A 15598-nucleotide genomic window follows, 5' to 3' on the forward strand; every position below is an offset into this window, starting at 1 on the left:
AAAGCATAAAAGCATGTGCAGGCCTGTGCACAGGCCTGCACATGCTTTTATTTTTTCATACAAGTCTGCAGGGGAGAATTCTTTCTTTCCCGGGAATAAATGCTTGAAAACACTCAGTATTTCCACAGAATGTTTTGCCCTCATGTTGGCATCTATATTTTTTGAAGGGTACCATTTATTAGTCGTAAAACATGATACCGCCACTCCTATGCTTCACAGCTGGGGTGTTTTTCTAACACTTGCAAAGCTTCCCTCTTCTTCCAAATGTAACAATGGTTAATAAATCCAAACAGCTCAGTTTTACTATCACCAGTCTAGTGAAATGATTTTTCATTTGCTCCTCTTAGTTTTAGCCTCATAAAATCTGAGGTGATAAGCCGACATAGAGACTGTGTAGTACGTTTGAACTCTGCATTCTTGCTGGCTGCAAAACTGATTGCCCCTGGCTACAATAAAGTGTATCTGGATCATTGTGCACTTCAGCAAACATTTTTTTTTTTTTTTTTTTTTGTGAGTAAAAAGTGCTTCCTCTCTCTGTGGCCTTTGAGTCGACTTTCAGCAGCTTCACTCAATGTGTTTTAATGGTTGTTAGGTTGACAATCTTTACTCTAAAATACACTCATCTCTGCTGTTTATACTTGCATATGATTGGTTGAACAGATACACAAGGCAGATTCTAGTATCTGTAAATCGTAACCAAGGACGAGCGACACTTCTCATTTCTTAATGTTTTTTTTTTTTTTTTCTCCACACAAAGATTAAAATGTGTCATCCAAAGGCCTTTTTAAGGTGTGTTTGTCAAGGCTTGAATATATAAAAGAAAAGAAGACTTTATTAGCTTGTTCTGAATTTTTCACAAATAAATTTAATGAAAAGATCATTTTAGAAAGTGACGTAAAACAGTTTACTCATTTAAAGTCAGACGGTGAGGAAGTTCTGGGTAGTCTTTATAAAGCTTATGCTGTGTAAGCAAACCCAGTCCCATGTGTTGCAGGAGTAGAATGAATATTATTATTCGGCTGCAACCTGCTTTTTTCCCCTCTAAGATTATCTAAGTCCTTAAAGCGGGTGTTATTGGTGCAGAAGTCTGCGCTCCAATTCTTCTGGATTTCTGTTTGAGCACGCAGTGCATCAGCTGGCCTTGAAGCGTGCCTCTCGCTTCTGGCATAATTTCAACTTTATTGATCTAAGACTGGAGAATTTTACCTCTGCATTTAACCCATCCTCTTGGAGAGCAGTGGGCTGCCATTGTGTGGCGCCCGGGGAGCCATCAGGGGTTAAGGGTTTTGCTCAGGAAGCCAGAATGCAGGCTGTGGGGTTCAAACTGGGTACTTGCAACCTTCTCAGAGCACAAGTGCACTGATCTAACCACTAGGCTATCACTCCCCCCGCAACACTCCGGCACTGTGTGGCTTTTCTTTCCCACAGAAATCTCTAACCTTGAAACATGGTGTTTTGATACATGTTGTGCTGCTCCCAGCTGAATGATCAGCCAAACATTGGTTGCAGAAATTAGACATCTGTCTTATATCAGTTTACATTTTCAAAATGTTATTAAAATGCATTAAAACTTAAGTTAAACATTTTTTTGCAAAAATCGTACATTTTGAGAAACTTTGCCATGTGTAATTGTTCGATGCTTGAAATGTCTTAAAAGCTTTCTTTGTTGTTGTGGTTCAGCTGATAAGATAACTGTTCGGCTGCAAAAGCAGAACAAGATTTAGTCCCGAATATCAACAATAATGTCAGGATTGCAGCGTTGGATCTAAAATAAAGACAGGATTGAGATGTTTAACTTTAAAATGCTGTAGCTCAGAACTCCTTTAGATTTTAACCTGGATCTTTGCTGTTAACCCAGCTTAGTTTAGGGTTTTCTAAAACTATCTGGGAAATGCTAAACTTGGTGTCCAACTATCAGGCAGGATCAGTTAAACAGTGATAAAAGCACACAGGTGAGACAAAGTTAATCTAAGACTCGTCATGTTCAGCTGATTAGTCAGACGGAAACTGTCTAGCCTGATCTGATGTTTTCTAGATAAGATAAGTTTATATGGGGGCACCTTGTCACTAGACTCCAAAAACAACCTAGTTTGGGTTATTTTGGGAACCCAGTCCAAGGAGCAGATCCAGACTCCAACCTGTGGCCAGATAGACACTACAAACCCTTTCAGTGTGGTATATCAACATCTGGCTTAAATATAAAAGAATTTTCTAAATAAATTAATACTTTTTATCTTCTTTTTTAGAAATATATATATATATATATATTTTTTTTTTATTTATTTTTTTTAATGGGAACCTTAGGTTTTTTATTGTGTAGCACATATTATATGTTTCTCCTGCAGTATGTTGTCTATATACTCCTGGTTGTCTTTATCTTTTTTATTTGTATTTATTGTATTATATTACTATATTACTATTACTATATATATTTATTATATTATCTTTTTATTTTTACCCCCCCCCCACCAGTACATGTCAGGAAGAATAAACAAATAAAATCAACTTAATTTTAGTTAATTTTAGTGGGATTGTTTCCCCATCCCTCTCTTGTTTATTGGCTCGACATCTCAACCTTTAATCAAATAACAAAACGACTAAATACCGGGTTAAAAAGAATAAAACAAAAACTTGGATTACAGAGAGAGTAATATGTTTTAAATTGAAAGAAAAAAAGCAGGTTTATATTCACTCAAAAAATAATTTAGTGACAAATTTCAACAATTCTGAAACCTCAGATCTCGATTTATTCACTGGATTGCTGATTGCCCGAAAAAAGTGAAGCCACCGTCCGCCATGCTGGTACTCCCCACTCCCACTGACACATGCAGTAAAAATGCCTGCCTGTGCAGCATTTGGCTGCAAAAACAAGCAGTTTGCTGGCTGTAGGAAGATGTTTCACAAGTAATTTTACAGCCAGTGGATGTACTAATCAGGGAAAATCAATATATACACCAATTTATCCTAGATTATAGTATGTGAGATAACATTAGCCTGGCTAGCTGACTCGAAAATATTGACTAGATCAGCCATTGACATTGTGTCTAATGTAAGAAAATAGAAAATAATTCATTGTGAAATGTCAATGTCAAATGTCAATTCTTTATGAATTTGATGATTCTGTTGTTTTTGTAGTGTTTGTTGTATTTCTCATTTGAAAAAGTCATGTGCTGACATATAGGTAATTACCGTAACAATGCGATAAATACAGTTTGTCATTTTTGGCACATCTGAATTATTTTGCACTATTGACGCATTAATTTATTGTGATTGACTTATATAATTTGTGATATTACTTGATTTGTAGACTTCATTGACTTCATAATGACTGCAATGTGATGTGCCTATTTTTTTGTATTATAACTTAAAGTAATCTACTTATGCTATGAAACAGCAAGTATGTGTCAAAGTAATGAATTTATCTTTATTCTAAAAGTCTTAAGTCCCCCTGAAAATGAGAACATTATTGTTCAATGCTTTAGCGCACATAGGGCCGGATCTATCAAAGGTTTGCGTGTATAAAAACGTGAGCTATTTCACTGCGCACGCTAAAAAATGTACAAACTGATCTATCAACAGCGTGCTAAAAGGATTTGGTCTTTAAAACGTGCTAAATAGCGCCTCTTATCCATTTAGTACTTTTTCTGCAATGAATATGCAATATGGGGCGTTTACACGCAAAAGTGCGTCTTGTGGGAGGAGAACATGTAAATATATTAATTTGGCACTCGCAAAGTGATTTATTAAACCTGAAAGCAATTTTGCTAACGGTATCTGACTCTATATTTAACATGTTTCAAAAGAAGGTGCAAATGGTCTGTATGCGTAATTGCGCACACATGGCAGCGGTTATTGTCGCAAGAAGGAGACATTGAAATGAAGCAAGGAGACGCAGAGAACGCATTTTTTCACTGTGTGAATATTTTTGCAATGAAGGAGGAAACGATCATCAAAACATATCGTTTATCCAGCATTGCCATTTTGGAGCTGTTGGGGGAACTCCGAATGGATTTGGAGCCACGCAATACCAGATATCACAAAACTCCTTGCAACGTTGCACTTTTTTGCATCTGGGTCATTCCAGCGTACGGTTGCAGCGAGAGCTGGGATCTCCCAATCTCGTTTTTTCAGAAGTGCTGTCCGAAGTGCTGTCCGACGGGGTCGGGGTTCTCCCCCTGCGCCTGTGGAGCAACATGCCAAATGCTGCGGGTATGCGTACGCGCAGCACACATATTCAGCCACATACCACCTTAGGGAATAAAGGTTGCCAAAGTTTTTTCTATATATATATATATATAATAATTTTTTTGTTGTTGTTGGGGGTCACTGTAAGATTTAAATATTTTAATGCACTAGTTTGTCCAAACTACTTTGCCGCTAACCACAAAACGCGCAAAACCATCATTTAAATAGGGCGTCTCCAACAGTTTTGCACCTTCCGCCAGTTACGCAATCACTCTTGTTAAATCACCCGCAAACCATGGTTCAGCCCCTCGCGCAAAATTCCAGTTTGCGAGCGCAAATTACTGCACGCAAAATTGGATCTTGATAAATCCGGCCCATATTGTTTACATTGTGACCGGTCTAACTATGGAGTACCAATATGGAGGCAAGTGGCTTCACTTCAACCCCATATCCACGGCCAATCAGCAATCCAGTGAATAAATAGAGATCAGTGATTCAAACCTGTTGTTAATGAACTGAATATTTGGTCAAACTATTTAAGATCTTTTCTGCTCCTTAGATGGTATTGAACAGCTAGCATCAGCTTGCAATTACAACTACTGTCTAAATTAAAGAATCTAATTTTCTAATCTATAAGCAGTGAGTTTGGGTTCTGGATGAATCAAAAAGGCAGAGGAGAAAGGACAGATCCTTTTACAGTTATTACCTTACATTATAGTTTTTTTTTATTGTCTGGCAGACTTTTAAAGTGATCAGTCCTTTGTTCATTCATAAGACACAGTTCTTACAGTAGAAAGATCTTGCTAGATGCAGGGGATTTCAAGCATGAGCCTTTTTTTATTTATTTTAACAAGGGAGATATGAATATATTAACACAGTACTTAATGCCTCACACTCAGTTTTTAAAAGTTCTTTCAACATGAGAAACATGTGATATTGTGGTGTTAAAAAGCCAGATTTCACAAGTCTCACCTCTAAGGAAGAGAACTTTTATATTCTCATAAAATGCGTACCATCTGGATTGCATAGGACACTGGTTTGCTGCTGGTTAGAGGAATACTTCGGAATAAATATTAACACATACATTTTAAAGTTGTCTTTTAAAAATGTTGTAACCCCTTAGTTGTTATGTAATAACCACTGTTTTGGACTTGACTTTCAGTACCTAAAAAAACTAGTAGAACAAATTTGACTCATCATCAGTTAAAGAATGTTGTGTTTTCTTTACAAAGACACCAAGCTTTTGGATTAACTTCAAATGGTTCAAAAACAGTTTCCTTTCGTTTGTTGAGGTGACAGCCAATGGGTATAGAATGTATCTCTAAGATTGGGGTGGCAATATAAATGTGCTTTTAGTTACCGTATTTAGAAAGCTGAACAATGCACCTTATTGGAAATTGGTGGCTTTCTTCTTCTAGCTATCAGATGAAGCTATCTGTCTTTGTTGAAAAGCACAACTTCGGACGTGTTCCCATTGACAGTATAATAAGCTGGGTTTAATGCAGTGAGTAGAAGTGGTGTTTTGATAAGCAGGAATTGACAGAACAAGCTTAATGCTATTGTGAGATGCCAGAGTAATTTGATGCATCATTCAGTCTGAAAGACATCCATTTGGTCATGATTATCAAGCTGCAGCATAGTTTCATAATCATGACCCTGTAAGGATCTATGACCCAGTCCTAGAAATAGACTTTTAGTGCCACAAAAAGCTCTGCTGCATCTTGATGTCTTTCTCCATTAAGTCTTCAGACATTAAACCTTCCTGGAAAACAAATTTCTTTTCTCTTGATTAAATGAAAATCATGTTAGAAAGACTCCAGTTCCAGACGACAAGCCCAATTCACATCTGTAGTCTTTACACCTTAAGGATTAAGCCAATTATAAGTTCCCTTTATTTTGCAACTTTACTCTAAATGGGAATTCGAATTCAACTGTATTGTTATTACACTGTCACAAGTACAAAGCAACGAAATTCACTCTCTGCATTTAACCCGTCCCTTTGGGGAGCAGTGGGCTGTCATTGTGCGGCGCCCCAGGTGCAGTGTGGGGTTAAGGGTGTTGCTCAAGGACCCAGAGTTGCAGCCTGTGGGAGTGGGGCTTAAACTCAGAACCTCTGGGACCCAAGCTTAATTTCCTAACTACTAGGCCACCACTCCCCGAATGGAGAAATTACCTCTGCATTTAACCCATCCCTTTGGGGAGCAGTGGGCTGCCATTGTGTGGCGCCTGGGGAGCAGTGTGGGGTTAAGGTTCTTGCTCAGAGACCCAAAGTGCAGACTTCACAGCACAAAGCACTGCTCTAACCACTAGGCCAACACTCCAAATCAGGTCCAAGTCTTGAATTTAAGTCCATCTCTACCTGCATGATTTCTTTTAAAATATTAACTAGAAATTATTAACCAGAAAAAACGAAAGTGCATGTTACCACCGTATGTCTATGTTTGAAGTAAGTAGATTCTGATCTCTCCTGCAAAGTCCCAAAACAGTGGATCTGAATTTTACTCTGGCGCTAACTGCTATGCTACCAAAACATGAGCTTAACAGTTATCTTCTTCATTTCAAGCTGGTTAACTAAAGAAAAAAATGTTTGCAGGTGGATATTGTGCATAGCTTGTTTTCTACCGGTTGTACCAAACCATCCATTAATAGATAGTTAATCATGGCCAATTTGATTTCATTTACACTATTATGTTTAATAAGTTAGAATATTATGAAAATGTTTTAATGATTTCTGTTACCCAATCAAGGAAGAGCACATTATATAGACTAAATCAAAACAGACTGATGTTTTTATTCTTTTGTTTCTGTTAATTATGATGATTTTCTGATTACAGCTAATGAAAACATTTACGGTTGTCATATTGCATCAGACGGAAAACAAAAACATTTCAATTCAGAAATGTTTTCCTTTTGAAAAGTATGCCTAACACCTGACCAGTGTCTTTGTTCTTCATGGGACGTTCTTGCTGTTTTTTGCTGCAAACTTGGAAAAGTTAAACATTAATTGTTAATTTTGAGATTGGCTACGTATCAGTTAAAAAAAAACAAAAAACTGCTAATGACACTGAAGTTAGCATCTTCTGCTTGGAGGTTTCTATTAGTGCTATAATCTAATTATGTGCTCGATTTATTTTACACTAAACACTAGGGATGCACGATATAATCGGCCCCCTATCGGTATCGGCCTGTATCGACCTTTAAACTGAATATTGGACATCTGCCACCCCACCGATATTTAACCTGATATTTGATCAGCTTCTGAGTTTCTAAAGTCTAAAAAAAAAAAAAAAAATACTACTTCTTCTTCTTCCTCAAAAACTTCTTTTTTACAGACTTAAAAACTTCTAAAGATGAGGGAAAAAATATTGATACATTAAAATATCACAATATCTTCATATGCTGATATATTGCCATTTAAAAACACCATATCAGTCTCTTTTACTAATGAAATATTGCTATATGTCATCGTTATGCTACCAAATCCCCTGAAAATTCCCGAAATTTTGCCATATTTTTATATGTTGATATATTGACGCGGTATCGATCTATTTTACTAACAAAATCTCACAAGAATTTGCAAAATATCACGAGAGTTTGTAACAGAACGATGAAATTTCACGAGATTTTGAAAGTAAAATAGATCGATACCGCGTTTTTAAAAATCAATTTGATATCAGCATATGAAAATATATTTGAGTATATTATTTTTCAAAGTGTCAGAAATGGATAACAAAACTGCTATTTTCAATGACTACTTATTTTTGTCCAGCTTTAACATCGATATCGATATCGGTTATCGGCTACATGAGTTTCAAAATATCGGCATATCGGATATCGGCCAAAATCCCAATATCGTGCATCACTACTAAACACAGATTGTTTTTAATGAACATTTCTTAAGCACAAACAAAATGGGCTGCAACTAATGTTTTTTTTGCAAATAGATTAAACTGTGAGTTATTTTCCCAATTCATCGATTAATCATCGGATAGCAAAGGTTCCTTAAAGTAGACTTTTTACTACATTAAACCAAGTGAAACTCAAGTTTTTCCATTTGAGGAGTTCAGAAAAGAGCATACTGACATTTTTTTTTTTTTTTTTTTTAAATGCAAAATATTTATGTATTTTTGCAATCTTGGTATAATTGCTGCTCTAAGTTGATCACTCTGTCAGTTAAAGGCGTTTTTTAGAGTCTCTATACTCCATTTATTGGTTAATCAATGACTAAATTAGTTGACAATTATTTTAATTATCAATTAATCCCTTTAATTGTTTCATCCCTAATTTCAAGTATCTTTTGGCATTACGACCACTTTAGTTCAAGAGATACATGAACTGCACATTGTATGGACTAGTTCCACCCTACATGAGTAACACTAAGCTATTTAGAGATTCCCCTTTTGTGTGCGAATCTTATGAAACCCAATATTAGGTGATTTGAATTGGAAAAAGCTTCCTGGATGGGAAGCAAAACATCTTTAAACTTGGAAACAAAGTCCAGTAAAAATTTTTTTAACTTTTTTGGAATATGATGTACTTAAGCCGGGTAGATTGTCTCATTATACACCAAAAGAAGTATTAACAAAGTGAACTTGTCTTGTTAAAAAATCAAAAGTTAACCGGAGGTAAAGCCACACTACTGAAGGTTTTTTTCAGCTCTCAGATCATGTCTCTCTCAGTAACACTCTGTAAACAGATTACCAGCACCTTTCACCTACAGAGTGCAGTGAATAATTCTTGTGCTTACGATAAACAGTGTGAGCCCTGGCAGGAGAGCAATCACTCTACTTCAAAGTTCACTGCTGTGTTAAAAGGTTCTGTGGTAGGGAGTGTCCATGTTAGTGTGTGTTTGTTGCCCTGACTTGCTCTGACTGCTTGCTCATTTTTTTCCTTTTTGTCTTTTAAAGGTCACATAAACTGAAATGGCCTTTTCTGTTTTGTTTTGCTTTGGGTTCTTATTTATTTATTTACTCTCCAAGTCTTGGATGTCACACTGCCTTTACATTAACTGCATGCAGGTTTTAAAATGCTTGTTATGCTTTAAAACTCAGAGATTAGATAATCTGTCAGATAATCTTTGATGCAAGCTTGTGTCTCTATCTTGTGTCTTCTAACAACATCCCCAACATGATCTTAATGATTGCGTCTCCCTCTGTTTCTTTGTCCTTCCAGGCTTCTCGCTGGAGCTCCCAAAGAAAAAGCCAATTCTCTTCCAAATGTTAATGAAACAGGCGCGGTGTACTACTGCCCCATCACCACAGACACCACAGACTGCACCAGGATGGATCTGGTCACATCAAGTAAGCATGAATCACAGCTTCTTGATAGGATCACCTGATCCAGTGTGATATATATATAAAAAAAAACACATCAAGGTCCTGTAGGAATTATATTTCCCATAGTGCCACCTAGTGGCCAAACAACTACTTTATTTGGCAACCGGGTCCATGGAAAGAATTTGTGTGTTTTTTTTTTTATTTACTTTATAAATGCTTCTTCTTTCTAAATTTACAGAAAAAAAGATCTATAGCCTGCATGGCCTTGGCTGGTTGGTTGTATTATAACTAAAGCTGTTATGAAAACTCTTTTTAGTCACACCTACTGTAAATACATCCCATCATTAGTGAGGGAAGGGCAGCTGCTCAGACAGCAAAACTCATGACGATTACTCAGAGATGCATTAATCAAATGAAATACCACTTTGTGCATGGTTTTGATGAAGGAAAAAAATAACATAGTTAATAGCTCATAAAATGGACTTGCTTTAATTGAATTCAGTTCTGTATATTCATGTAATGCCACAACACATGTCATCTCAAGGCATTTTACAGAGACAATCCAATCAAGCCATAAATTCAGATGGAGAAAAAGTTTTCTGTCAAAGGAAATTCAGGGGATTGCATACAATCATTGACTATGTGGGATTCGGTCCTCCTGGATGAGCATTTAAAGACAGTAGATATTCGCTTGCAGTGTGTTGTTGGCTCTCACACCAAGCATGAATGCAGCAACAGTGAAGAGGACACTCCCTTTTAACAGGAAGGAACCTGGCTCAGTATGAGCGGCCATCTGTCGAGGCTGACTGGAGTTCAAGAGATAGAAGCAGGCAGAAAAAAAAAAGCATTTAATCACTGATCTATAACTACTTTCTATGTTTAAAAAGGTAATAGTACACTCACTCCACAGGTGGCTCTGTCAAGGAAAGAAAGAGTTAAGCAGATGCGCTCTGAGCCAGTTTTCATTTCAAAGCGATTAAAGAGAGAACATGCAGTTTGGCACAATAAACGCTGAACCATAGCCACAGTTTGTCTAGGAGAGAAACAGGACTAAACCCTGAATCTCTACCATTAGCTTAATCAAAAAGAAAAGTTTTATGTCTAGTCTTAAATGTAGACAGTGTATAGAAATGTGTCTTTGTAAAGTTAAGTTAATCATAAATTAGGAGCGATATTTATGATTATTTAGTGTGTTTTAAGAGAAAAAGAAGGAGATAATTTTTTCCAAGTCATTTTTTTCACAATGTCATTCATTCATTTACAAAAATCTTACTTTGTTAAATATTTAGTCTGGAGCTAAATAGTTATTTAACAAACTAAATATTTAATTTGCAAACTAATTATTTAGCTCAAAACTAAATATTTATTTAACAAAGTAAGATTTGTTTAATAAATATTTAGGGCCTTTCCAAACCATTTAGGGCAAGTGCACCATTTAGCCCTTAGACAGTAGTGAGTCTGCATCAGTGCAGGCTCGCTGGAATTTGGCGGTGGGTGTAACGGTGAACTAGTGGCGGAGGAAACACGTGCATTTAAATGCAAGCTCTGGTTTTCTGCATCTTCATCATAATTATAATTAATCACTAAATCTTTGAAATAGTTTTGACTTTATATATTTATTTTTAAGATGGGGCAAATTTTTGATAGCATGTCAGCTTGCCCCACAGAGCTACAGCCATGCACATTTGTCAGTCACACATTGTGTTGCCAGACAAACACACTGTGTTGCCATAGCAACAACTACTTTCCTTTTATTGGGGCCATAAAGTTTGTTAAAAAAAAAAAAAATGTAATAAAAAAAAAAAAATTTGACCATGTTTAGAAAACTAAAACGAAATTGGTTTAAAAATAAGAAGTATTTTGTAAAAAAAACAAAAAAACAAAACAAAAAAGCAAAATATAATCTGAACAAAATTTTTTAAGCTGAAAAAAATGGAAATTGGAACAAACCGGAAAAAAATATTTTGAAACTGTGCATCATTTTTATTTTTTATCTATTCACATACACAAATGATCAATTCTGCCTTAAAGACATTTCTAGTTCACACAGTTCCTGAATGCACATGCTGGGAATATTTTATCCAAGCACTAAAACTGTCAGCCATCATTCCACACCCCATGTCACATAAGCCCCGCCCCCATGAAGAGGTAAAAGCAGTTTGACAAAAAAAAATTTGAATCTTGAAAATAAAATCTGGAACCTGAGCAATAGTGTTAAACATCATTTGCATTTTTCTTTTTTTCAGTTTTTAAAATGATTTTCATTTACAGCTTAAGCTAGGTTTTAGAACAAATTTTATGGCCCCATTTTAGCTCCATAATTTGCTATTTAATGTTGATGTTATATTTTTTAGTTTTTTTTTAACAGATGTTCCTTTTTTGATTAAATTCAGACTTGTGTAACATGTGTCATAATGAACTGTAAAGTGCCTCGAGATGACGTGTTGTGAATTGCCGCTATATAAATAAACTGAATTGAATGGAATATCTAGAATGTAAATGGAGGAAGAAAAGTAATATAGGCTCCAAAAATCAGCGTATAATTTTTGGCAGCACATGTCAGAGATCAGTTAAACTGATGTGATCTGGTTGAATTGTGTCTGTAAAGTTCCTTTAGATGACGTGTTGTGAATTTGCGCTATGTAAATAAACTGAATTGAATCGAAATTTAATTGAATTAAACTCAAAATAATCGTGACTCTAACTCTGAGCCTTTGTTCCAAATTCACAGCTGATACATCAGAGATCGTAGATGGCATGTGGCTGGGTGTGACAGTTATCAGTCAGAGGAACCTTGAAGAAGGGCGCGTGTTGGTGAGATAATACACTCTATTAATCAGTGCTATCGCTGAAAACACACAAACATCAAGCATTTAGGCCAAACCAATAAGGGGATACATTTTAGGTCCGTCTTTTCACAGATGATATGTAGTGAAAAATAGTTGATTTATTTTTTAAGGCATTTTTTTAGGCATCATTTCATGATTTTGGTCCTAAACTTCCACTGCTGTGAGAAACTATATCCCTGCAGGCAATCCAGGCCATTTTACAGATTAAAGCCGGGGGAAAAAAAAAAAAATTAACTAGACTAATTTGCACAAATTATGTGTGGCGCTGGGTTCTGCATCTTCTTAGATATCAAATATTTGATGATTGTCGTTAAAATGTTAAAATCTGACATACTTTCTCCAATTATATTAAGTTGTTTTGGCTTTTTATTCTATTTCTTTTTTCTTGTTTCATTTTTGTTATATTTGCAAACAGAAATAAATATAGACAATCATTAGAATGTTATTGTGGAGGATAATCAACACTGCAATACTCTGCTTTATACATGTAGAGAAAAGCCTAGTTACTCTGGTTATTCTCTTGGCATCTCATTGAGGCTCTAATGATGGTATGATGACATTATCAGCTAGTAAATAAAACCGCAGCTTTCTATTTGCAGGCATGTGGTCATCGTTATGTGAAGGTCATGCCTGGGGAGCAGAGGCAGATGATTGGAAAGTGCTACGTAAGGGACAACGATTTAACATTTGATGACTCAGATGAATGGCAAAGTGATTATTATGAGCGCTGTGACCCTGGTAAAAAGTTGGAAGATGAGATAATGTGCAACCTGGGCATCTCTGGTGGCTTAACAGAGAACGATGTCTTCCTCGGAGCTCCGGGCAGTTTTTTATGGCAAGGTGAGAACCTAAAGGCTGCTGGCCAAGCTTCCCTTCTCTGTATGAAGTTGGTCCGATGATTGTCTGGCTTTGCTTTGTTGTACAGGAAATGTCCATGTAACCTTGAGGGATCCAGATAATCCCTTTATTTCTGAAAGCTTCAACATTGGGAAACTGGAGAAAAAACACAGTTATATGGGTGAGTGCTTATCTTCTGTGAATGCTGTGCGGAGCAGGAAATACAAACACAGGCTTTAAAGGTCAAACGGAAATTTTATTAAAGCTAGCATCAGTAAAAAACAATCAAAAAGCATGCTGCATGTTGGTGATGATTCACATTAATTCTCTCAAGGTTAGAGATATTAGACTGAAAAACAAAATGATTTTCTTTTACAATATTTTGAGAGAAAATAAGATAAAAAGGCCTCAGTTTTAAATTCTGATTACAGAGTTTAAGCTGACTGCAGCATGTTGCCTAAACAGGTGTATATTTACTTGCATTAAATCTTAAAAATACGTCTGTTTTTTTTGTTTTTTTGTACGTGTGCTTCTTCGTAACTGTGCACCTAATTGCCCTCCAATTCTTTTCTACAATGGACTTATGCTCACAAAATTCCTTCTTTAGTAAAATATTCTTTATTACCACAAAGTCTCAAAAAAAGGATTTATTCATAGTTAATAGTTGCTAATAAGCAATGGTGGTAGTGGTTTTTTATAAAAAAAAAATGGGGAAAAAACATAGTATGCAAAGGAGTCATAACGATAAGTGATTTACAATCCTTCTGAAATGGTCTTTAGATTTTACATTTAATCATTCCTAGGAGAGAATTTAATTAAAAGAGCTCATTGGGATCCCTTTGCATACCCCTTTTTTATTTGTTGCAAGGATACAGAATACAGAAGTTTAGCATTTTGTTATAGAGCAGGGCAGGTAGGGCAGATTTGAACTCTTTAGTTAAATAGAATTACAACCTTCCAATCGCATGTGACTTAAAGCACGTTTTGGCATGAAAAGTAGATTTTCAGGTGATTTCTTAAGGTTTTAGGTCAGAAAAATGGTGCCTTGGTATATTAAGTGTAGTTGCATGACCAAAATGATATCTCTGCTATCTCAATATCTGCAGATTGATTTCACTTATCCTTTAATGCTTCATTTTGCAGGTTATTCAGTTATATCAGAGAAGAAGTTGCTGAACCATGAGTCCTACACACATGTGACAGGGGCCCCCAGGGATGAGTCCAAGGGCTCTGTGATGTTGGCAGAGCTAGAAAATAGAAAGTTTCATGTAAAACACACCATCATGGGAGAACAAGTGGGCTCTTACTTTGGGAACAGCCTGGCTGCCACTGACCTAAACAACGATGAGTAAGTTTCTGCACTGATAACAAGGTTGTTTTTTGCAACAGTGTTCTAAAACTGCAAAACCTTAAAGTATTCTTTGAATATATGTATGATACATGGTGGTTAACTTGTTTCCATATGAAAATATGAAGAGGTTTAACATGCTTACACTGTGGTTACAGATGCATGTCTTTTTGAAGCCACAGAAGATCATTAACTTTATTTTTTAGGATTTTATTCTGTAGGATCGTCCCACACTACGATGCTGCCACCAGCATCTTTCAGTTACTTTTTTGTTTCAAATGCCACTCCAGCCATTTTTACGCTCCCTGGATTGGAAGCAAAACATCTTCAGACTTGGAAAACCAAATCCAGTTGTTTGTTTTTACCTTTTTAGAATGACTATGACCTGGATGACTAAGAATCTTCACCAGCATTTGACCAGAAGATTTTCATGGGATGGGTTGAAGGCAGACAGTTAATTTTGTTGCTCTGTACTTGTGACAGTGTAATGACAATAAATCCCAAAGAAAGAGAAAAGAAGAAATAAATGACAACTGAATACTTAAACTTTTTTTAAGGACTCAGCAAATGTATGCCACACCTTTCAGATTTTTATCTGTTAAAACAAAGTTAAAAACCATGTATCTTGGACCTTTCCCTTCAAAGTATCTAATTTTGTGTGCAAATATTGGATGGAATCCCTAAAAACAGTATTGAACTTTTCATTGTTATTCTCCAAGTTTAAATTCTTTTAATAAATTTTTTCTTTGGACCTCCCCAGTTGGAATGACCTGATCATAGGCGCCCCCTTTTACTTTGATCGCAAAGAAGAGAAGGGAGGAGCGGTGTACATTTTCATGAACGAGAATGGATCTTTCCAGAGCACTTCCACTGTGATGCTGAGAGGTCTGCCTTTCTCTGGGTTCGGCATTGCAGTTGCCGCCATCGGTGATGTCAACCAGGACGGATTCCAAGGTGTGTCCCTGAACATGACCATTCTTTTACTCTAATTCAGAAGATTAAAACATGAAGCAGAGGCTTATTGTGTTTCTGACAAACAGCTAATTTTGTTCCAAACTGTAGATTACTTCTGATCTTCAGCTTTTCACTGGACTGAAAATGGG

The 15598-nt window shown here is 36.2% G+C and overlaps 1 protein-coding gene across 1 annotated transcript in view; it reads left to right on the forward strand.

Moving 5' to 3' along the window:
- itga3b (integrin, alpha 3b) overlaps positions 1-15598 on the forward strand; it is a 74160-nt gene that overhangs the window by 30570 nt on the left and 27992 nt on the right. The window contains exons 2-7 of the mRNA XM_038299703.1: positions 9358-9485; positions 12193-12275; positions 12910-13150; positions 13236-13328; positions 14291-14495; positions 15256-15449. Of these exons, the coding sequence (XP_038155631.1) occupies positions 9358-9485; positions 12193-12275; positions 12910-13150; positions 13236-13328; positions 14291-14495; positions 15256-15449 (944 nt within the window). The remainder of the gene's footprint in view (positions 1-9357; positions 9486-12192; positions 12276-12909; positions 13151-13235; positions 13329-14290; positions 14496-15255; positions 15450-15598) is intronic.

This window comes from Cyprinodon tularosa, unplaced genomic scaffold (genome assembly GCF_016077235.1).
Source record: "Cyprinodon tularosa strain WSP-4 unplaced genomic scaffold, ASM1607723v1 ctg433, whole genome shotgun sequence".
Classification (NCBI taxonomy): domain Eukaryota; kingdom Metazoa; phylum Chordata; class Actinopteri; order Cyprinodontiformes; family Cyprinodontidae; genus Cyprinodon; species Cyprinodon tularosa.